The sequence below is a fragment of the Cyprinus carpio genome, chromosome B4, assembly GCF_018340385.1.
Source record: "Cyprinus carpio isolate SPL01 chromosome B4, ASM1834038v1, whole genome shotgun sequence".
Lineage (NCBI taxonomy): Eukaryota > Metazoa > Chordata > Actinopteri > Cypriniformes > Cyprinidae > Cyprinus > Cyprinus carpio.
In genome coordinates this window covers 27737188-27761821 of record NC_056600.1, presented here as the reverse complement: position 1 = coordinate 27761821, position 24634 = coordinate 27737188, and the positions used below count along the sequence as shown (strand labels likewise).

At 36.8% G+C, this 24634-nt stretch overlaps 1 protein-coding gene across 1 annotated transcript; it reads right to left on the bottom strand.

The window, feature by feature from the left end:
* Nucleotides 1–776: 776 nt before the first annotated feature.
* LOC122137153 lies at nucleotides 777–24434 on the bottom strand. Its single transcript, XM_042722822.1, has 5 exons — nucleotides 24283–24434; nucleotides 23192–23292; nucleotides 6684–8365; nucleotides 6525–6540; nucleotides 777–3844 (listed from the first exon to the last, which is right to left on the bottom strand). Exons 2-5 carry the CDS (start codon nucleotides 23289–23291, stop codon nucleotides 2361–2363), a joined length of 3282 nt encoding a protein of 1093 aa, XP_042578756.1. The 5' UTR covers nucleotide 23292; nucleotides 24283–24434; the 3' UTR covers nucleotides 777–2360.
* Nucleotides 24435–24634: the final 200 nt, after the last annotated feature.

Genomic DNA, 24634 nt, shown 5'->3' with positions numbered 1-24634 from the left:
TAATTTTGATTACATCTTTCAGCCTGATCATGGAAAACCAACAATTCTGATATTAAAAACATCCCTGCATTAATGTTAGAAACCAAAACTTACATTTAGTCATTTAGCAGACGCTTTTATACAAAGTAACTTACAAATGAGGACAAAAGAAACAATCAAAAACAACAAGAGAGCAATGATAGGCAAGTGCTGTAACAAGTCTGAGTTAGCTTAATGCAGTACACATAGCAAGGATTTTTTTAAGAATAGAATTAAAATAGTGAGTGCTAAAGTTAGAGGGTCATATAAAGATGGAAGAGATGTTTTTTTTTAGAGATTCTTGAAGATGGCTTAAGACTCAGCCGCTCGGATTGAGTTGGGCAGTTCATTCCAGCAGGAGGGAACATTTAATTTAAAAGTCTGTGAAAGTGATTTAGTGCTTCTTTGAGATGCACAATAAAGCGAAGTTCACTTGCAGAACGCAAGTTTCTAGAGGCAAAAAATTAATCTTGCTGCTGCGTTCTGGATTAATTGTAAAGGTTTGATAGAACTGGCTGGAAGACCTGCCAAGAGAGCATTGCATTAGTCCAACATTAGACAGCACAAGAGCTTGAACAAGGAGTTGTGCTGCATGTTCTGAAAGAAAGGGCTTGATCTTTTTGATGTTGAATAAAGCAAATCTGCAGGACCGGACAGTTTTAGCAATGTGGTCTGAGAAAGTTAGCTGATCATCAATCATAACTCCAAGGTTTCTGGCTGTTTTTGAAGGAGATATTGTTGATGTGCCTAACTTGATGGTGAAATTGTGATGAAACAATGGTACAAAAAAACAAAAAACAAAAAAAAGGCTTCTTTCCAGCCATGGACCTTTGGAGAAAAAAATAATAATTTAATAGTAATATATCATATTTTTTATATATCTCCTGTAGCTCAGAATGTCTTTGTTCATGAAATGTTTTGAAAGTTTCTGAAGTTCCTGCATTTACGTTTGCTGACAGAGTTGTCCTCTGAATGATAAGTTTGTTTAAACTTTGTTTATCTCTGGTTATAATGGAGTCATAATAATTTTAACAAAGACCACAGAGACCATTTGGTTGGTGACTAAACTGTAGTTGGTGTAATCTAATCATCTTACCCCCCCACCCACCATATCTTCATCATGAGGTTGTCCCCCAAGTCACTAAAAGACAAGGTTCTTCCCCATGACTCCATCCTACAGCATTTAGTCGGTCTCATTTAAAATGTTACATTTGAGCAGTTTACAATGACTAATGTGTCTGTCTAGTCTTCTCTAACAGTTCCTCATCTGAAGGGGTGGATAATTCACTTACTTTCTATACCTGAAATTACTTTTTCTATTCATTAATTTCCTTCAGATTTTCTAAAGAGTTTTAAAAGTTTTTTTTTGTTTTGTTTTTATGCTTAGCAAACTGTACCTTGGCACATTGCTGTGCCCCCCACTTGAAAAACTTATCAAGTTTTTCCATAATATTTTTGTATGTATCTTTGTTTCTTTTTGAATTCTTTCCCTTATATTTCAGGTATATTTTGGACAGACAGAAGCACTAGAAAAGTGGCTTCTGTCACCAAGACCAACTCCTTGTGTGTGTGAACATACTTGGAATTAAAAGTTGATTCTGATTTGTATTACTATGTAATAATTTAGGTTGTTTTGTTCAATGTTTTTTGTGCAGTGTAATTTTATAACTCTTCAAAAATGCAAGGGTTGTGAAGATGTTTTGGTTATAGTTGCCGAAATTTTGCTACCAACAGCAACTGCCCTCTTTATGGCTAGATTTTGTTCTGACATTAAACGCTCTAATCACAAGACTGTTCAACTTTAGCCGATAAACTGATATTATGGAAGCACATCTACCCAATAATGAAATTTACCCCGTAATTTACTCACTCTCATGGCTGTATATGACTTTCTTCTTTCAGAAGTCCACAATCTGAGATAAATAAAATGTATCCTGGCAATTCCAAACATTATAATGGTACTGAATAGGAGATGATATTTTGAAGGCCAAAAAAGTGCATCCAGCAAACATAAAACATACTTCATGCAGCCCCAGGGGGTTAATAAAGGCCTTCTGAAGTGAGTGGATGCATTTATTTAAGACAAATATCTTTATATAAAACTTCATAAAGCAAAACAAGTAGCTTCTGTTGCAACAGCCATGCATATTTCGGACTACAGAATCAGTAATGTGTCTGGCATTGCTCATATGGGAATGATGTCTCAAGCATTTAGCCATAAAGCGGTCAACTCTATCCAGTAGTAACCCTAGCATTTTAGAAAGAATTATAATATTTCATTGAACAATAACTTGTCACAATATACCTGAATTCACACCTCGGGTTTTGGGCTCGACATGTTATCAAAATAGGATGTCTTCAAATGTACCAACTAAACTTCCAGCAGCTCCTCCGAGTACAGGAACATAGTGACTCCAATCACTTGCTCGTTTTGATCTGTTTGGAACTTTTGCTTCAGCTTCAGCCTTTTCTTTCTTGAAATATTCTTCAGCTTCTCTTAAAGCTTTATCTTTTTCTCTCTTGTATTTTTCTTCAGCTTCTTTTAAAGCTTCAGTCTTTTCTCTCTCATATTTTTCTTTAGCTTCTCTTAAAGCTCTTGCCTTCTGTTTTTCTTCAACTTTTAAGGTTTCACTCACTTCTTTCTCGTGTTTTTCTTTAACAGAATTTAATACTTTATCCACTTCTTTCTTGTGCTTTTTTTCTGCATCTTGTAAAACTTCATCCACTTTTTTCTTGTGTCTTTCCTCTGCTTCTTTTAGAGCTTTAGCCTTTTCTGTTTCATGTTTTTCTTCAGCTTCTTTTAAAGCTTTAGCCACACGTTTATCAAGTTTTTCATTATATTCATGCTCTGCTTGTTCTCTTGTTTCTCTTTGAATTCTTTCCTGTAGGTTATGTTTTTCCTCCTCATGTTTTTCTTCCATGCTTTTTATAAAGTTTTGTTGTTGCTCTTCTAGGGATTTTTCTTTTATCTTTTTCTCTTCATATTCTCTCTGATCCTCCTCCAGTTTTCTCTTCATCTCTTTTCGTAGATTCTCATCTGTTGCTTTCTTGATCTCGTTTTCCCTCTTTTTAAACTCCTCTTCACTTTTTCTCACTTCAGTCTGCATCTTCCATCTTTCTCTCTCCGTTTCTTTCTTCATGTGGTTTATTTCTGTTTCATATTTGGCTCTCAGCTCTTCTTCTCTTCTCTTGATCACTACTTCTTTTTCCTTTATTATCATCTTTTGTCTCTCTTTGATGTTCTTGTCCACCAGCTGGAACTTTTCATTGGTGTAGAAACTCCCTCCATTTTCTGTCACCATACAGTCAATCTTCTCCAGCAGCTCAGAAACCTGCGTCAGATCTTCAGTCTCATTGTTATTGAACACATGGTATCTCTGACCACACTGCTGGATGAGGCCCTTTAAACTTTCATCATCTTCAATGAAATCTTGAATTCTTCTTCCTCTGAGTTTATCTCCTCTGGTGAACAGCACCATGGTGTATATTTTGGATTTGTCTCCAAATGTCTCATGGATCATCTTCACTATGTCTTTCTCCTCTTGAGTGAAACGTCCCAGTTGAATCACCAGCAGAAACACATGTGGTCCAGGAGCTGCCATTGAGATGCACATCACAATCTCTTTCCTAATCTCAACATTCTCAACTCCAGAATCATACAGCCCTGGAGTGTCGATCACAGTTATCCATCTTTTGTTGAACTCAGATGTTTCTTTCACAGAGCGTGAAGACAGTATTGATTTGAAAGCTTCTCGTCTCAGTATGGTATTTCCCGCTGCACTTTTCCCAACGCCAGTCTTTCCCAGCAGCACAATCCTAACATCCCCTGTTAGCAGGTGTTGCACACAGTGATGAAGAAATACAGTTTTTTTTTATAGTGAAATTCTTCAAAAATGCACAGAATAAACAATTTCATCAGATATTTAAGGTTTATTTTTTCATCTGTACATCGATGGGCCATTACATTATGACCTCCCCCAGCCTAGAGCAATAAGCACACCTGACAACCGAATGGTGCCGCAGGTGCAGTTCACAGAGCAGTAAATATACCATCCGAGGACCGACTTTCAGTCAGTAGTGTTTTCGGAAAAGCTGCTGAGTTATCAGATTTTGATAAAGGACAAATTGTGATGGCACGGTCGGAACTTCAATCTCGGAAACGGCGCACCTTGTGGGTTGTTCATGTGTTGCTGTAGTGAGTACGTATCAAAAGTAGTGCACGGATACCCAGCTGTGTGTTGTGCGTGGCTCATTGGGAGCAGAGACTGTCGTGTACTGTTCACAGCGACCACAGGGCCACAGTGTGACAAATCACCAGCAGCTATATCAGTGGTGACCAGGGTAATGTGTTACAGCACACAGTTCATCTTAGCCTGCTGTGTTTGGGCCTGCATAGCCAATGATCCACCCACATCCCTATGCTAACTGCGCACCATTGCCAACAATGCATAAAATGGGCCCAAGATCATTGAGATTGGACCATGGATGATTGGAAGAGAGTGGCCTGGTCTGACAAATCAAGATTCCTGGTTTATCATGTTGAAGGCCAAGCGTGGATACGCTGATTACCAACAGAGGCAATGGCACCAGGATGCACTGTTGGGTGAACACAGGCCAGCTGCAGTTTTCTTAGGACACTTTAGGTCCCATTTCCCAATAGCACAATTCCTGACAGCTGTCAGGTATCTGAACATCACTGTGGACCAAGTGCACCCATTTATGGCAACTGTGTTCCCCGCCAGTAATTGCCATTACCAACAGGATAGTGGCCATGCAACACTGCCAGAATATCAAAGAGTGGTTTGAGGAACATGGTGGTGAATTTCTGTTAATGCCTTGGCCTCCAAATTCACCTGACATGAACCCAACCGAACATTTGTGGTTCAACTTGGAAAAGCGGGTTCGTGCTACCATCAACCTGCAATGTACGGGAACTGGAGTACCTGCTGTTGACATTATGATACTAGATACCCCTGGAGACCTATCACCACCACATCCAATCAGTTCCTCACCATGTGGCCGGTGTTTTGTGGACTAAAGGAGGTCATACAGGTTAATAGATATGTGGTCATAATGTAATGGCTCATCTGTGTATAGTATGCACATTGTTCTAATATACCACAGTATCCAAATCTATGGGAGAAACTGCATTCTGCTTCATAATAATAAAAACAATAATGTATGAATGACCCTTTTTAATTTTTGCCTTGCATAAACTGCTGGCACAATCAAATAATTTTTTTCGGAAGCCATTCCCCTATATAATGTATGTCTCAAATACGGTCCGTGATTTTCTGTTTGCTCACCCCCAGATGTTGCCTTCCAGTTACATTGACTCTTACACTACACCAGAGATGGGCACTGATTTCAAAAAGGCAGATCACATCCACTCCCCTGCATCCATCCGGACTGCCATAACACAGCACCATTTTAAGTGAGCACCACGTCAAAACAGCAGAGCGGATCACATAACAAGCGCTCAGGGTCGTTCATGGTAAATATCTTTTGGCGCTATATCTTCTAGTATTTATATCTAAAGCCAAATGCGCTTTATTCAAGCCCTTTCAGCTCTGTGCACTTTCTCTCTCTCCGGACATGCGCCAGCACCAAGTTTAGAGCTGCAGATGACACGGTTATTTTAACAACACGGTGAGCAGCAAGTTTATAGATTACTTTCACTAAAACAGCAGAAAAAAACAATCCTGCAAATATAGTTATTTTACTTACTATATATGATCTATATATAACCTATGACTCTGACAAGCTATTCAAAGCTTAGCTAGCCATTAAATGACCAATGACTTCGTGACCAAAGACTCAGGACTTGACTCAGACTCCAGCGATAAAGACTTCAGACTTGACTCGGACTCCAAGTTAAAGACTTGTGAACATCTCTGCACTACACAAACTGTTGCATATCACCCCAGACTACATTTCCCATCATCTATTGTAATGATTACACACACAGCTGCAACCAATCAAACACTTTATAAGCCATGGACATACTCTTTCTGATCACTGAGTATTGTTTAGCATTTATCGCTCTCCTAGTGATAGCTAATTTACGGACCTGGTTCCCTGTCCTAGTTTCTAGTTCTAGTCTTAGTCTAGTCACGTCGTGTTGCCTTATTGCCTGTTTCCTGATCTTCTGCCTGTCTTGAATCTTTCTCTCGTCTTGTCATTTGGACTCTGTTTGTACCTTGCCTGGATTGTCGTCTGTCTGTTGGATTACCCGTTTGCCTTGTCTTGTTGAATATTGATCACCGGAGACTGATCACGTCTGTCCTTGGATTACTCTTTTGTCTCACCTGTGCCATTTCTGTTTGCTGGTGTTTTGACCCTGCCTGTTTCTGAACTTTTCTGTGAATAAAGCTTTGCAAATGGATCCGCACGTTTCCTCTGTTCACTCCGTAACAATGTGCATATCTACAGCATTCATTAAAAAAAATAATAATAATAATACATGTAAAACTGCCATAGTAAGTAAGAAAAAGTATATGACTCACCTGTAAGTGTGCTTTTCTGAAAAACAAAAAACAAAAACAAAAAAACACATTTGATACTGATTTGTGAAACTTCAATAAGGGGATAAGTTATTTATAAAAACTCATTGTCCCAAAGCAGCATATATTTCTAATCAATCATTTAAATTTATTTCTTTATACCTCTGTGGTGACACTGATCACATCACTGTCTACGGTGTAGTTGAGTTTCCCCACCGCAGCACACTTGATCTCATACTTAGTTTCTTCTCTCAGATCAGTCAGAGTAACTGTGTGTTGATCCTTCAGCACAGGTTCAGAAGTCCAGATTGTGTCCTGCTTCACTTTATACAGTAATCTGAACTCCACTGTAGCAGGACATGATGGAGGAACCACCTTCAGAACCACCGTCTGACCTTTGACCTCTTCAATGATTGGACAGGCTGGTTTGGATGGAGGAGTAAAGCAAACACCTTCATCACATTCACTTTCATACAGTAGAATACAGGAACCAGGATGTTTTTGCATTTCCTTTGAAGACACAATAAACTTGGCTGTTTTACAGTCCTTTATATCAGTAAAATTCTTAAATATCTTCAAGTTTCTCTTCATGCTCTTTTTGATCTCAGGAGTTAGCCAAGACTTTTGCTTTGAATCAGGGATCTTCTGATCAGTTGAAGGACTCAGATAGTAAGCTTGCTTAGAAAGAAGAGCATCTAAGCAGTCCAATGATGTGAACGTGTAACACACCAGGTTTCCATCTTCCAGGCCCATCCAGGTGGCATCTATGTTGTTTTTTATATGTGCACCATAAGCCTGCAGCCGTCCAAGGACTGATTTAATGATCTCAGACTCTCTTTCTCTCTCTTCCAGCCATTCCACAAGATCATTTCCTCTGAAAGGAGATTCATCATTTTCTTGTAGAAGTTTATTCAGTGCAGTTTCTTTCATCACGTCTCCACGAATGTTGGGCAGCAGAGAGCTGAGTTCCTTCAGGAGTCTCAACTTGTACGTCTCACAGTTGTCCTTCATTTGCAGAATTTTATCATGAAAGGCAGCAAATGTCTGAGCGGGAGAGTCTTCCAGAAAGTCACTGCATTTCATCTCAGCTGTGTTTAAACTCTCAACCACTGATTCAATCCTCTTGACTAGATCCATGCTGATTTCTTTATGAAGTTTTGAAGCTCTTGAGTGAAGTTTGTCCAGAGGATAAAGCCAAACTCTCAGAGGAACGGCCAGATCTTTATTTTCTCCCAGCAGCTTTGGAAGATCACCAAAAACCTTCATCGCATCTTCCAAAGAGGTCGGGTTAGATGGTAGCTGGAAGTCACCATAGAATGTACATGTGAAGTTTTTGACTGCATTTTTCTGATTGTCATCCATGCTCAGATTAACATTTCCATCTAATGAAACGACACCCTGTAGTTTCTCAAGGGCCACTTTTAATTCTCCTTCTACTGTGGTTTTGTCTTCATTTACTGAAATCTTTCTGTCAAAAATGAAACAGGCATCTGCTCCATACATTACTCCTGTCACTACATGTGTGGCTATATTGTTTTCATCCTCAGGAATATTTTGTATGCTGGGCAATTGGTTAATGATCAATTCCTTAAACTCGCTGGTTGAATGATAGAGTAGAGTCAGTCTCTCCTGTTTGAAAGATGTCTTTGTGTCATTGAGATACTTTGCTGCTCCACTAACACTGATGAGTCCACTTAAAAGACTCAGTTTCAATTCACCACCAATATTTAGTAACTTAGATTTGTCCTTAATGGTGTCTGAAGCTGTGACTTTGAATCTTGTGTTAATTTGATTACGAGAGGAAATATTCTTCTTCATCTCCTCATTTTTCCAAAGTCTGATCCCTGAAAATGAAAAAAAAAAAAAAAAAAAATCATCTGCAGTGAATTCATTATAATCACATTTTATATCTAAAAATTATTTGCTTCATTAATTTGGATTTTTTTTCTTATGGCATAAAGATGTGTTTTTGTGATCTGCTCTGTTCAGCGATAAATACCGGTGGAAGCAGGTCAGAAACGTTTGTGATCTGATCACCAAAAGCACACACAGAGGTAATCGAAAATGCATGTGACCACATCACATTTGTGGTGGAAACTATTTTTAATACGAAGTTCTGGCATGAAACTATAGATGGCACAGGCTAGTAAGTCCTTAAAGGGATATTCACCCAAAAATGAAAATTATCCAATAATTTACTCACCCTCAAGCAATCCTAGGTGTATATGACTTTCTTCTTTCAGACAAACACAATTGGAGTTATAATAAAATTATGGCATTGGAAATTAACGAATGTCGAATGCGCAAAACCACTACAACGGAAATTCATTGTTTTGCTTTAAAAAGTTTCAAATAAGGATATTTAGCTTACACAAATGCCACAATTCGTGTCAGAAGGCTTTTATTAAGTATGTTTTATGATCCATGGATGCACTTTTTTGGCCTTCAAAGTCTCACCCCTGTTCATTGCCATTATAAAGCTTTAAAGATTCAGGACGACAGGAAAACATACAGAGCATCATCTTTTATTTTGGCTCTGTGAGACCATGCTGAACATGGTAAGTGACTGTTAGCAAACAGTAATGTTTAGAGAACATTGTGCTTACCATGTTTTTCCTCGTCAAACCAAACGTATGGCTTCAATTGGCAAAGTTTAAATCCCGTCTGACTAGCACGCTTCTCATAATGTTTATTGTGTCATTAGGCTCAGAGTAAGTAAGCAGTCTTAAAGGGTTAGTTCACTCAAAAATGTAAATTCTGTCATTAATTACTCACCCTCATGTCGTTCCAAACCCCTAAGACCTTCATTTATCTTTGGAACACAAATGAAGTGTAAATTTCATAGTTATTATGAAATCCGTGAGTTGATTTCCACTACATAAACAACAACGTAATTGAAACTTCCTAGTCCCAGAAAGGTAGGAAAGACATTGTTTAAATAGTCCATGTGACTACAGTGGTTCAATCTTACTTTTATGAAGCAACAAGAATTATTTTGTGCACAAAAATAAAATAAATGAACAACTTTTTTCAACAATTTATTCTCTTCTGCGTCATTGTCTCTTGCGTACTCACGGCGGCACCAGGACGCATGCGTGTGAGGTAAGTCTTTACTCTCTCGGCATTGGTAAGGCACTTTTACGTACACATCAGTTTCTCATGGTTCGGGCATCCAGGAAATGCACACTTTAGTACCATTTTAAACACTACACAGAGACTAAAGCACAATCGACTTAGAATCCAATTGCTTACATTTACTGTGCGTCTTTCTCTGCTTGTAAACACACAGCAGTGCTTTCGGATTCTACATCAGGACGCTGCCACATACTGCGTTGACATCATGCACATGCTTTGTGGTGCTGTCATGGGCGTGCAAGAGAAAGTGATACAGAAGAAAATAAATTGTTGAATAAAGTTGTTATTTCTTTTATTTTTGTGCACAAATGTATTCACTTTTAAACACTTCAAAAAATCAAGACTGAACCACTGTAGTCTTATGGACTATTTTAACAATGTATTTCCTTTCTTTCTGGGACTTTCAATTATGCTGTGGTCTTTGGAGGGGGATTCGTCTTGGACTTCATCATCAGGGTTTGGCAAGTAACTTCCAAAATGTAGTACATTGTATATTACTAGTTACTGTCTTTTGAAAGTAATTAGTTACATTACAATATAACTGTCTCTGAATTGTAATACATTTCACTACTTTTAGTTACTTTGTAGTTACTTTCACCAAAATAGCCACAAAAGTAGGCTATGCATTCTAAAATGCCAAAATGTAGCTTATTGCTGCTATTATACATCTGGTGGATGGTGAAGGTCTACTATAGCATAAATTTATAAAATCATATTTGGATAGTGGTATATAGGTCTACATCAAAGTTACGTTGAGGTTGAGGTTAAACACAGATAAGCACAAACGGCATTCTTACATTCAGAAATATAGCGGCATGTTACAGCCTAAAGTACAAAAAATAAACACAATAGCTAGCCGATTGGCTTTTCTGAACGGTTTTCAGAACAAGAATGAAAGATATAAGTTACTAATCAAGCCCAAACTAATTAATTTAAAGTGAAATGAAAGCAAATGGCGTTGTTCTCACGCTCTCATTAGGCACAAATCGAATTAAATGTTTCCATATTCGCAATGTATTTGAATGCTAAACTATTAGGCCTTTTTATTATGTAAACAAGGCTTTGAATTTAACATGCTTAAATCATCCTCTTCACATCAGCATATGTATTTGGCCCGAGCTCAGGCTGAATATGTTTGCAGAATTTTATCATGAAAAGGATTTGTATGACTATTTATTCTGATAATAAACAGGCTGCAACGTTTGCAATGCTGTGTGTGTGTGCATGAGGCACCAGCACGATCAAACAGCGGAAGCATAAAATCCTCCGTACTTTTTGGTCATAGATAATTCAAAGCAATGTGTTTACGTTCATTTTAGGATGCACATTTTGTCATCTCGATTTCCATCTGTGAACTTGTTTGTAGAGCGCTGTACCACACAAAAATTAACCAAACTCAGCTGTATATGTCACATTTTCAGTCTTTTTTCGCCCTTAATTTTGTTAATCTGTTAATTATTGAAGTCATTCACATATTCCTCCCTTTAATATATAGACTATGATTAATAAAAATAGTTTTTATGTTTAGCTTAACTTTCTTATTTTGCCAGACTTTCTGTTGCTTGTCCGCCACATTCTTTCTCTTCTCCGACCCCGTAGCTCTCTCCATTAGCTTAGTGGCACCAGACAGTCTAGGTGTTTCTTCGTTACTCTTGCTTTTTCTCCATGTTGAGTTCAGTGTTGAACATAGATTGCACCTGACTATTCATTTTGAGCTTTTCTCTGTTGAACTGAAAATAATGGGAGAGTGTCTGTCTCACAAATGTAGAATCTGTCTCTGCAGTCATCTCAACCATCAAAATCCAGCAACAGGAAACAGACAAACTACTTTAACCACAGATTTTTTTCTCTGGTGCTGTTTTGTGGTGTTGATAAATTCACCACTTAATTTTGAGTTCAAAAATGTTGTTGTAACTTGCATTAGTGAGATTGTAAGGAGTAATAATATTACCCACATTTTATTAGTAATGTGTTATATTACTGTGTTACAGCAAAAAGTAATATACTACTGTAATATCATTACTTTTGTAATGCGTTATTCCCAAATCTTTCATGAATATCTTAATTTCTGTTCTGAAGATAAACGAAGGTCTTAGGGGTTTGGAACGACACGAGGGTGAGTAATTAATGATTGAACTTTAATTTTTGGGTGAACTAACCCTTTAAGCGGCTGAATATTTTTCGACTACATGGACGCAGTCATTTTCGACTACGTCTGCATGTGGTCAAAAGTGGACAAGCTCAAAACCCGTATTTCCATCTATTTGTTAAAGACACATAGTGCACTTTCTAACTGGAGTTAAGCCATTTAGCAAGGTAACTGAATGGGGCAAAACATCACAAGTCACAAATTAAACCATACAAAACGGCAGGAGTGTAAAGTATTTGAGTAAATGTTATTAGTTGCTGTAATTAAACATATACTGTACTGAAATAGTTCACAGGTTGGATGTCCGACTTCACGCATTGTTCCTCCACACATTATTTCCAATTAAGAGGAGGGAAAAAAACAATTATCTAGAACACAGCATAATTAATCGATTCGAGATCACAGAGATGCTGCTGAATTGAACACGGCACTTGATGACTGTCACACTTGGTTACTTAGGAAGCACACTGGAGGCACGAGTCAGTGAAAACAGGCTTTTAATCCATAGAACACTGGGTACATCAATACTGGAGACAACAAGAAACACATCAACGTAACAAGTCAATCCGACAGAAGAAGACTGAACAAACAGGAACTTAAATACAAGGGATAATTACTAAACACAGGTGCACTAAATGACTTATTAAACTAATTGAGGACAGGAACATGACTAAATAAGGAAAAACAGGATCAGAAATAGGGGCAAAACATGATACAGAACAGTCCAGAGTCCTGACATTTCGCCTCCATCCCAGAAGGTGCATCCTCACTCCGTAGAACAACAGAGGTGGGAATGGGTGGGAACTAAGGAGGAGGTTCCAGAGGAGGACAGACACCTGGGAGATGGCTGGCAGATAGAGTACAGGGAGGACAGGATGGAGAAGACAGGGAGGAGACAGGAGGGGCTTGGAGCAGGAGGAGCCCAGCAGGACCCAGGCCACAGCCATAATGTTGACCCACGGTGGAGCCGACGGAGATAGGGGCCATGGAGGAGGAATGGCCACTGACTCCAGAGGGCTGACCAACAGCAGAAGAGCAGGTGGTGGGGGAGCCCAAGGCGGAGACAGAGAGCCGATGAGCCAGGGTGACAGGGATGATCCGGAGGTCCTAGGTGGAGCAGATGGCACCAGCAACCGACGTGAAGCTGTGGATCTGGCAGGCCGCGGTGTAGCCAGAGCGACCGAGGACTGAGGAGGAGGCGAGGAAATGAACAAGCCTGAAGGAGCTGGAGGGACGAGGCGAAGCCAGAGGAGTGGAGTCCTGAGGCGCAGGATGGTTGATGACAGACCAAGGTGGAGCCAGAGGGATGAAGGAGCCTAGCAGAGCTAGTGGACTGCCGGGCCACGGCGGAGAGGAGGGAGCTTAGGAGCCATAATGGAGCTGATATTCCGAGGCGGAGTCCAGGGCTTAGAGCCTGGAGGTGGAGTCAAGGGAAACTCCAACCACGGCAACGCTGGAGGATGGCAGTCCCGCGAAGCTCACACTGCATAGATGGTGGGCTGAGGACGATCAGAGGAGCTGTCAGACGACAGCGGTGGAGGAGGCAGAAGCTGGTGGGAGGGCGGGCATATTCATGAGCCTCCGGGCATTCGGTGCTAATCTCTGGGTCAGGAGCCCCCTCTAGGCTGAACACTAGAGTAAAACACTGGGTAAAAACGGGACACAAAACGGAGGGTAGACACACGGAGGTTACTGTTTTGGTTGGTTCTTCTGTCATACTTGGTTGCTTAGGAAACACGCTGGAGGCACAAGTCATCGAAAACAGCTTTTAATCCATAGAACACTGGGTACATCAATACTGGAGACAACAAGAAACACATCCACATAACAAGTAGAACCGACAGAGGAAGACTGAACAAACAGGAAAAAACAGGTAAAATAAAAAAAATAATAAATAAGGAAAAACAGGAACAGAAACAGGGGCAAAACACGACAGAACAGTCCAGAGTCCTGAAAATGACTGCTTAAATTATTTGTTGTTCCTTATCATTTTTCTATATTTGATGTTTGATTTATCGCAGGTTTCATCCGGGATGGGCAACTTTGATAGTGACTAGGGCCAGCATTTTTTCTCCTTTATACCAAGGGGCCAGATTACTTATCCACATCCACACATCTTTTACACCGTCTTACACAATTTCCTTTTTTTATTGAAGGAAATTAAAGTATAACTAATTTAATTTGTTTTTAAAGAAACTGCTTGTGCAGTTATGCTAATGCAGAAGAAAAACTTTGTTGTCTGTGGACAGAAATATTACCCCAACAAGCATATAAATAACTGTGTCAAGTGCATAAAAGTATGAAAGACATTGTCAGAATAGATTTGCCATCAGTGATTCAACTGTAACGTTATGAAGCGACGAGAATACTTTTTGTAAGCCAAGAAAACAAAAATAACGACTTGATTCAACAATTCCTTTGTCAACAGTCTCCTCTGTGTAGTGCTCACCGTAGTGCCATTTTGGAGAATATGAGCTGACCTCAAACTGCCTACGCTCTTCTGTGTCAGCCGCGCCACAAGGATAAGCTGTTTTCTTTCAAATCAAAGAGGAAATACACGTAGAAACAGCACATCCTTGTGGCGCAGCTGACACAGAAGAGTGTAGGCAGTTTGCGTGATGTGGAGAGACACAAAGGAAATGTTGAATAAAGTCATTATTTTTGTTTTCTTCCCTTTCAAAAAGTATTCTCGTCATTTACGGTTGAACCACTGATGGCAGATGGACTACTCTGACATTGTCTTTCATACTTTTCTGGAACTTGACAGTGTAATTTACTTGGCAGTCTATGGGACAGTCACAAGCAATATTCCCCCTAAGCTGCACCGCGCAGAAGAAATAATGTGCTGCACATGCATAAATGAGTAGGGAAAGCCATTTGTGGAAGCAAATGAATTGCAGTGTTTGGGTAAACCACTACAGAGTTGATATCACTATAGATTTAGAACTGGTGAATGCAGTTTACAGATTACATAGAAAGAGAATGATGTGCGCCAAATGAGTCACTGTAGAAACCAAATATTTTAATGGTTGCGGGCAAAATAGCTAAAATCAAGAGCAAACGCAATGACAAGACAACATATCATGTATTAAAGAAGAGTGGCTTGATTAAGTGTTTGAAACAGCGGATGATGGGCACAGAATAGTAACAAAACTTAGAGACATTTACAGTTGTATTGTGCAAACTGTACTTCATTGGGATGTTTAGATAGCTATAGAAGAATTCATGTTCACGTTTTTTTTTTCAAACATTAAACTTACAGATCTCAGTTTAAATGCTTCAGTTTGTTTTCTATTCTATTCTATCAGTTTACATGCTTCAGTTTGTTTTGATAATATATTATGTTAGGCCTATATTATAAACCTAATAAATAATTGACCATATTTTTTAATGGAGTCTCTTATGCTTATCAAGGATCTATTTATTTGATCGAAAATACAGAAAAAAAACAGTAACATTGTGAAACATTATTGTAATTTCTAATATTGGTTTCCTTTTTTAATATATTTTAAAATATAATTTATTCCCGTGAAGCAAAGCTGAATTTTCAGCATCATTACTCCATTCTTCAGTGTCATAGTTTTCTTCAGAAATCATTCTAAATTGCTGATTAATTATCAGTGTTGAAACTGTTGTGCTGCTTAAAGGGGTCCTATTATGCTCTTTTACAAAGTCTTGATTTTGTTTTGGGGGTGTACTAGAACAGGCTCTTATACTAGGTTTTTCAAAATACACATTATTTTTCACATATTTTACATTATTACAATACCTCCCTCCCCAGTCTGGCATGAACGGCTGGAATAGTTCTTGTTTCAAATGAAGGGCCACCTTCTGGAATAAGAGGTGTGCTGTGATTGGTTAACTGGGCCAATGTGTGTTGTGATTGGTTAGCTGGGCCAGTGTGCGTTGTGATTGGCAGCACTTGGCGCCTGGTCGGGAAATGTCATGCCCCTTATCATAGCCGCCTGCTGCGAGCTTCAGTGTAAATATTGCGGCAAAATCAAATCCAAACGAGTCGTTCGTTGTAGTTTATGAAAAGTGATTTCTGTTAAATAAAATATCTTCTTTTGAATTGGACTTTGAGCTTTGTAACTTTGCAGGGGTCTCATTTATAAAACTCTCCAAAGATTTCATCCTAAAAGTGTATGAATGCACAAAAGCTAGATTTTGCAAAAAGTTTTCAGATTTATAAAACCATGTGTACGCTTGAAACCTGCGCAAAAAATCCTTTTATAAATCCCAGTCAGGGGAAGATTTTGCGTACGTGCATCTCCACCCCGTCTCCTCCCTGAAATCACCATATATGGAGCTTACAACGCCTAGTTTTACTATGCATAACCTCATCTGCATATCATTTCCATGCATATTCCCATCCACATGACACCATGTTAACACTGACAAAGTAGCCTATTTTAAAAAGAAAACATGCAAATTATAATGTTGTGGAGATGCCTTCACACGGCATCAACACCTCCTTGCAGCTGCGGTTGTACAGTAAGCTATTATCACTGGACCTATTCAAACCAGACGATATATAGACCTTTCCACCGAATCCAGCAGTGTCCGCCTCAGTATAGAAGTGCGCATCATTGATCTCACTAAAATATTTTCTCATAATATGAGATATGCAGTTTAGTTTAAAGATGAATTATTGTGCACCTATAGCACTCCTCACTGTCATTAAAACAGCATGCCACAGGAAAAGTCATCAAGCGCATCCACTAAACATGCCTAAATTCATATAATTTTTAACTTCTGCGTATTGACTTTATGTAATTTCAGTGATTATCTTCATTAATGAGAGTGGAATATTTAATGTAAATGTATATCGAAATGAATGGTACGCATGGTCTAGAATGTCCGTACATTGCGTACATAATTATGCCAAGTTTATTTTTTTTAATAAATCCCGATATGTGCGTGGAAAATTGCGTAAATTGCATGTAAAATTGCCATTTTATGCGCTTGCAACGTTTATAAATGAGACCCCAGATCTTTTTTATGCTCAAAAGCAACATTACAGACTAACTAAAGTTGAAAAAGCATAATAACACCCCTTTAATATATATATATATATACGCACACATACACATATATACATACACAAACACTTTTTTTTTTTGGAACCTGTGATACTTTTTTCTTTGATTCTAAGATTAGTAGTGCATATTGTAACACAAAATTTCTATTTTGAATAAACATTATTCTTTTCAACTTATTTTTTCAGTATTCTTTGATTAAAAAAAAATCACAGGTCCCAAACAAATATTAAGCAGCACAACTGTTTCCAACATTGATTAAAAATCATCATATTAGAATGATTTCTGAGGGATCATGTGACACTGAAGACTGGAGTAATGATGCTGAAAAATTGCTTTGTTTCAAAGGAATAAATTATATTTTAAAGTATATTCAAATAGAAATACTAATTAAAGTATATTCAAATTGTATTTTAAATTGCAATAATATTTCACAATTGTTGTATGAATACAACGTAACGGTGTTTCGTTAAATTAATCAATCATTTAAAATGATTCAGTTCAATTGCAATGACAGTTTTTAACAGTGACTTGCTGCCACCTTCTGGCGGTTTTAATTTAACATTTAAAGTATCTTTTAATTTTTTAAATAATTGTAAATATCAGTATTCAATGTTTTATGTTTAAAAAAATATATTATTTATGCATTTGTTACTGCAGGTTAAATGCATTCATGTCCCTCTGAGCTGAATTAAATAGTGTGTACATACGCATACATCTAAATGGCTTTTCAGATGCAGCTTCTGTGTTTCCTCTGCATTGCAAAGACACATTTTGTTGATACTGATATCATTTGTTTGGTAACAGCCCAAATGTCTTTATTATTATAACTGACTGATGAAATGTAAGAATTTACCCCAAAAGATAATGGACACAGAAAAAATGCCTTTATAAAGGTAAAAATGCCCATAAAATGTAAAAAATAAATGTAAACTTACTGGAAAATATTAATTTCTATAACTGCTGTGAACTGACCAGCACACAGAATGTGAAGGATATCAAAAAAGTTTTACACACACACACACACACACCAGTAAGTAGAGAGACATTTAAGAGGGTTTATTCTCCAAATAACTCTAATTTCATGTGACAAAAAAAGTGAAGTGAAAGTGATGTGACATACAGCCAAGTATGGTAACCCATACTCAGAATTCGTGCTCTGCATTTAACCCATCCAAAGTGCACACACACAGCAGTGAACACACACACACCGTGAACACACACCTGGAGCAGTGGGTATCATTTATGCTGCGGCGCCCGGGGAGCAGTTGGGGGTTCGGTGCCTTGCTCAAGGACACCTCAGTCGTGGTATTGAAGGTGGAGAGAGCTCTGTACATGCACTCCCCCCACCTACAATTCCTGCCGGTCCGAGACTCAAACTTGCAACCCTTGGATTGCAAGCCCAACACTCTAACTGTTAGGCCATGACTTCCCCACAGAATGTTCTAATGCATGTTGTATGGACTCTTGTTCTTGTTCCAAGGCACCTTCCTGTCCACTCATTTTTGCCTCTCACAAAAGCCACAAAGCCTTCCAAGAAGACAGTAAAGCCTTATGTCATGCTTGAGCTTTAGTTAGGCTCAAACTTTAAAGTTAAGTTGCACAAAATAAATGCAATGTTTAGGTATTATTATTTTTATTACTATTATTTTGATTTATGCCTTAGTTATGCCTTAATTTGTAATGTTTATCTTTTTAAAGTAATGTGAAATTGATTTTTTTATTTTTTTTATTTTATGTTTTAGTTATATTTTTATTTTCTTAATTTTTATTGATATATTTGTATTTGCATTTTGAATGTAATTTGGCAGTTAAATGCATTAAATGGGTTTAGTTTTCAGGGTAATTAATGTATGTAATTTCAGAAATAAGATGTTATTTTTTCTAAAAAGTTAGTTATTTTAAGAGACCTATCTTATTTTATCTTGTATATCTAGTATTGCTCTTTAATAAAGAAAAATGACTTCTTATCCAATTACTTGATTAATTGACAGAAATAATCAGTAGAATAATGGTAGATTACTAAAATAATCGAAAGCTACAGCCCCATATGTATGTAATGTAATGATGTAACAATGGAACATACGACTATAGTTGGCTAACAATGCTTTTGGAAAACATACCTCATGAGCTGTGTATTATCTTGTTTTTCTAAAAGTTTTTCTTTTATTCAAATTTCATTTTCTGTAACCAAAATTCTGATTGGAAAGTAACCACACCATAATAACTGTTATTTTGAGACTTAAAACTAACTGCAATTAAAACATATTACGTGTAAGCAGCGTTTGAAGTGGAAAACATAAGTGCTGGAGCCTCATGTATAAAACTTAACGTAGATTTCATCCTAAATGTGTGCGTACGCACAAAAGCTAGGTTTTGTGTACATACAAAAGTTTTCAGATTTATAAAACCATGCGTACGCCAGAACCTGCGCAAAAATCTTTTTAGAAATCCCTGTCAGTGGAAGATTGTGTCTACATGCGTCTCCTCCCCAAAATCACCATTTGAGCATACAATGCCTAGTTTTACTATGCATAACCTCATCTGCATATCATTTCCATGCATATTCCCATCCACTTGACACCATGTTTAATGCAATAAACATTGCATTGCTTAATGCAAATTGTATAAAATACTTCTCAGAATTTTTTTTTTAGAATAGAATGGATCTCTTTCTTTTCCACTGGCCAAAGCAATATATAACTGTTTTAAACAAATCAAATGTTTTAGGATATTTAACATATGTTTTATGATATTTAAATAGGCTATAGTAGAATCAGAAATAAAGTGTGTAAATAAGTTAAAATAATTGTCTGGCGCAGCATCACTGAAAAAATATTATAAAAAGAAATGTGCAAATCATACCGTTTGCTTCAGATTCTATCCTTCCATCACAATGCTATTTTCATAACTTTCTGAAGATCGTTGAAGAACAACTCCGTGCAGGTTGTGCTGTAGGCTAATATAATCTGACCTATTTAAACCTGCCAATGGACCATTCGACCACCGAATCCAGTAAGTGCACATCGTTGATGTTCTTGCTAAAAATATTTACTCTTAACATGAGACCTACAGTTTAATGTGTACCTAGCACTTCACACTGTCATTAAAACAGCATGCAACAAGAAAAGTGATCAAAAGACAGCGCATCCATTTTATGTCTATATATCAAAATTCATATATTGATTCGGTTCTGTGCTCTTCTATAACTGTCTGGTTTGGGTCAGCCAGCAAATCAGATATATGAAAACTGCAACAGACTGTTAGGACAGCAGAAAAGAACATTGGTGTGTACCTGCCCAGTCTTCAGGACTTGTACGACTCCAGAGTGAAGAAACAGGCAGGTGTCATCATCAAAGACCCCTCTCACCCTGGACACAACCTGTGTGCACTTCTCCCCTCAGGCAGACGCTACAGATCTCTGGGCACTAGAACGTCTAGGCACAAAAAGTTTTTTTCCCCAAACTATCTCCAGCTTAACTATAATATCTGCACCTCTTCTTTTTTAATATTCATCCCTCAGTACCTCAGAGACAGGGAATAGATTTTTTTATATATGTAAATACGTATTTATATTTTATTTATACAGTTGTACAGTACTAAATGCACATATATGTACATAAGTATTTTGTTCTATCCCAGATGTATACATTATTTATTTTTCCCTTAGTCTTGTTTAAAAAGAAATGTATATTCTCTTTTCATATACGTGTCTATTTATATGTATGTATGTACCAAGAGCTCCTGTAAAACCACAACAAATTCCTTGTGTTTTTGCGCACACTTGGCGAATAAAGCTCATTTTGATTCTGATTTATTAAACATTATAATCAGTTTCGGTATGAATTTTGACATGTCAGATTCGGTGGCCCTGGCTTTTTTCTTCATATCTCAGAGTATTCCATGAATTTATAAGGAACAAAATATAGGATCCCCAAAATCATATATACATCTATCATCTATCTATATATATATATATATATATATATATATATATATATATATACACACACACACACACACACACACACTATAAGATTTTATATACACACACACATCTGTACATCTAAATATGTTATACAAAGCTGCCATATATTAAACCATTACTTTTTTTTTTAGTTAACTTGAGCAAAGATTAAGTAATGCTGAACAGATGCGTAGTTCATTGTTAGTTAATGTTAACTAATGCATTAACTATGGGTAAGATGGTGAGTTAGAAATATACTCCCTTTGTGTGTCAATTGCTACGTAAACTAATGTAAATATGTACAGTAAGTTAACCTTAAAACATTAAGGCTATTTACAGGCATTAGTTCATGTTAACTAATGCACCAACTAATGTTAACTAATTGCACTGTCAACGTGAATAGATGCATTAATATATGTGTGAGGTAAAAGTGCATACCAGCTCACTTGAAAGCACTGCGGTTAAATGTATAATGTGAAAAAATATTATACAATATTATTATTTTTTTTTCAATATTTTAAAAGCCCTATACTAAAATATAAAATATTATTTCAGTTGTTCTAGTTTTTTTTTTTTTTTTTTTTTAAAATGTACTTAATAATGTACTTAAGTTGTTCTAGTTTTTTTTTTTTTTTTTTTGTAAATTTTTTTAAATAGTTTTTATTACATGAAAAAGCTTCAATTATACAAATCCCAAAAAAAAAAAATGTAAAAATTTTTTTGGGGGGGGTATTTAGGAAAACGTTGCCATATGGCAACAGTGTACCACAATGGAAAATTCAGTATTTTTTCTATTCTACTATGATTATCTTTTCTATTTAAATTGACATTTTTTAGGTATTGATAGATTTTTTTATACTTGAACTCATGAACTCATGCAAACCAAAAGTAAGTAGGTTCTTATCATTTAACCTTCAAAATAGTACTTAAAAGTATTATTATAATGCTTGCAAACGGACAAAAAAAATTCGCTTTTGTAACATATATTCATATATCAAATTCATCAACTTTTTATTTTTTGTACATCCACAAAGATTCCATATAAACAAGTCTTTTTAAGAAGGATTTTATACAAGTTAAGTAAATGTATGGTAGCATGGAACATGCACTAATACCATGTAGAACATGAAAACATAAAGTCAGGTATGACGATAGTGGGGCTCCCTGAAGTAAAGTGAAAAGTGAAAGTCGTGACATTTGCCAAGTATGGTAACCCATACTCGGAATTGGTGTGCTGCATTTAACCGATCCAAGTGCACACACACAGCAGTGAGGAGTGAACACACCGTGAACACCAACCAGAGCAGTGGGCAGCTATATATCCAGCGCCCGGGGAGCAACTGGGGGTTCAGTGCCTTGCTCAAGGGCACTTCAGCCATGGGTATTGAGGGTGGAAGAGAGCGCTGTTCATTCACTCTCCACCCACCGACAACTCCTACCAGCACCGAGACTCAAACCGGTGATCTTTGGGTAACTAGTCCAACACTCTGACTTTTAGGCCACAGCTGCCCCTCGGTGTGGGTTTTCCCAGTCCATCACTGTGCACATGTCTCACTCCAACTCAAGTCACAATTCATGACATACCATGAAACTGCAAAAAGCAGTTCCTTTCAGCTGTGATGCAAAGGTGCAAGTCACATTTGCTGCACTTCATGCGGACGATCCCTCTGCAGCCAGGGTATTTGCACTTCCCTTTATTCTCCATGACAGGCCAACTCTGCACTCTTCCTATTGCCCTTTCCATAAAATATAGCTGTATTCATTTTCTGAAATGAAGACATAATTTTGTTATTATACATAAATACAACTATACTACAATAAACACTTAAAATCATTAAATAACTGTGATAATTTTATTGATGCTACTATCTATAAAAAATCCCAATGGGAAATACATTACTGCAATTCCAATGTGGTACAGTGTTGCCATATGGCAAACCCACCTATTTTTCCATAGTGGTACAGAGTTGCCATATACTTGATATTTTCTTAATTTACAGTAAAACTATGTTTAGACAAAATTTATTTATGATTGAAAATATCTAATTTACTTACCAAAGATGTTTCAAAAAAATCCCCCTTGAGAAAAGATGTTTAGAAATTAGGTTAATAGAGCAATTTCTGGAGCACTTCAACAGGTGTCTTCTGTGTGAGGGTGACAGTGGGAAAAGGAGTTTTGGGAGGACATTCAGTTGTCATGTGACTTAAAAAACAGCACGTCATTGGCTACCTTAAGGCCTAACCTTTTAATTCCCATAATGTGATATATCGTAGTTTTTTTTCAGAATAACAAGGAAATGAGTATAAATAATTGTTGCCATATGGCAACTCCGTACCATAGAGGGAATGTACTTGTTTTCAACACTATGTATTTTTGTACCTGGTATTAAAGAATCTTTTCTGCAGTCATACAGCATGCCCAACTCAAAGGATCTCCCAAGAGCCGCTGTTTTTATCAGATTCAACCCCACCGAATCCATCCTAAAGACAATCAAATTGAATAAAAGGGTCAGTGAGATTACATTACTGTATGTGAAGTACCACATATTTATAAAATGCTGACATGCTGTAAAACAAAGATACAAAGATTAAAGATCACTTTACACCAAGCATCAGATGCACAAAAGCAGCTGAATGCAGCACTGACATTAAGTAATACACCTAAATATAAAATACAATTTGATACAATTAAATAACAATTAAAAAGTCCATAAAGTTTGGAAGCTGGGTTGCTTGATTCCAAATAATAATAATAATAATAATAATAATAATACAAATAGTAATAATAATATTGTATTTATACCTCACAATTTTGTCATTTTCTCACAATTTTGACTTTTCCCCGAAAGAACTGTGAAATACAGCTCCAAATTGTAATTTAAAAAAAACCTACAAATTGTGAGATGTAAACTCACTGTTGTGAGGAAAAAGTCAGAATTGTGAGTATGAAAGTCGCAATTGCCTTTCTTAATATCGCAATAACGTGAACTACCATGATCGGACAATAAACAGGTCTATTTTTATTAACTAACAGTTAAAGTTAACCAGTGTTAAAAAAAAATAAAAAATTAGACTGTTTTAACGAAATATGTGCATTTATGGAAATGTATAGAGAAAAAGAAAATAAATAAGAGATGATTGTTGTTATTGTTATCATTATTATTAGTATTATTAATCTGAAAGTTTAAAAACAAAATTAAGTATTTAAAGTACTTGCTATTCTGAAGCTGTTATTAATCTTGTATCCTATTTATTTAACATCGTCCTGTTTAATTAATATTAGCATTTAATAGAGTCTTGGCATCTTTACAGGTTTAATCTGACCTGCAGACCAGGTAAAATGTTAAAATATTATTTAAAATAATTAGTAAAACAAATTCCAGTGTGATACATTTGTATATATATTATTCTTATATCTATAGTATTTTATAAAGAATATTCTTATAATTCATTTAAACGTTTTTCTCTCACCTCTTCTTCAAAGCTCTTCCTTCAGTTTATGCTGAAGAGGAGCTGAACTTGTCTTTAGATCAGTGAACAAAAGTAAGCCTTTGTTCAAACCTTTAAATGAGTTTGTTTTGACTTTCTCTGCGACTGACTTTTATTTGCTGGTCAAATCTCACATTTTGTAAGGTTTTTTTTTTCTTTTCTTTTTTTTTTTAACCAAAAGTGGTATTGGAAAGTACCCACATCCTCATAGCTGATGTTCTGACACCCTTTATGTGACACTCAGTGCTTTCACTTCTCAGCATCATTTACTGGAAATCATGTCCTTTCTGGTTTAGCCTCTTAACCTCTTGTTTACAATACAGTACTGGCCTCA

What these genes read in the sequence shown, in the direction of transcription:
- LOC122137153 (XM_042722822.1), bottom strand. Translation starts at nt 23,291, where the DNA reads ATGGATTCGGTGGGGTTGAATCTGATAAAAACAGCGGCTCTTGGGAGA. An exon ending in AAAAGATTCTTTAATACCAG is followed by an intron (nt 8,366 to 23,191) that starts GTACAAAAATAC and finishes TTTCATTTTCAG; the next exon opens with GGATCAGACTTTGGAAAAAT.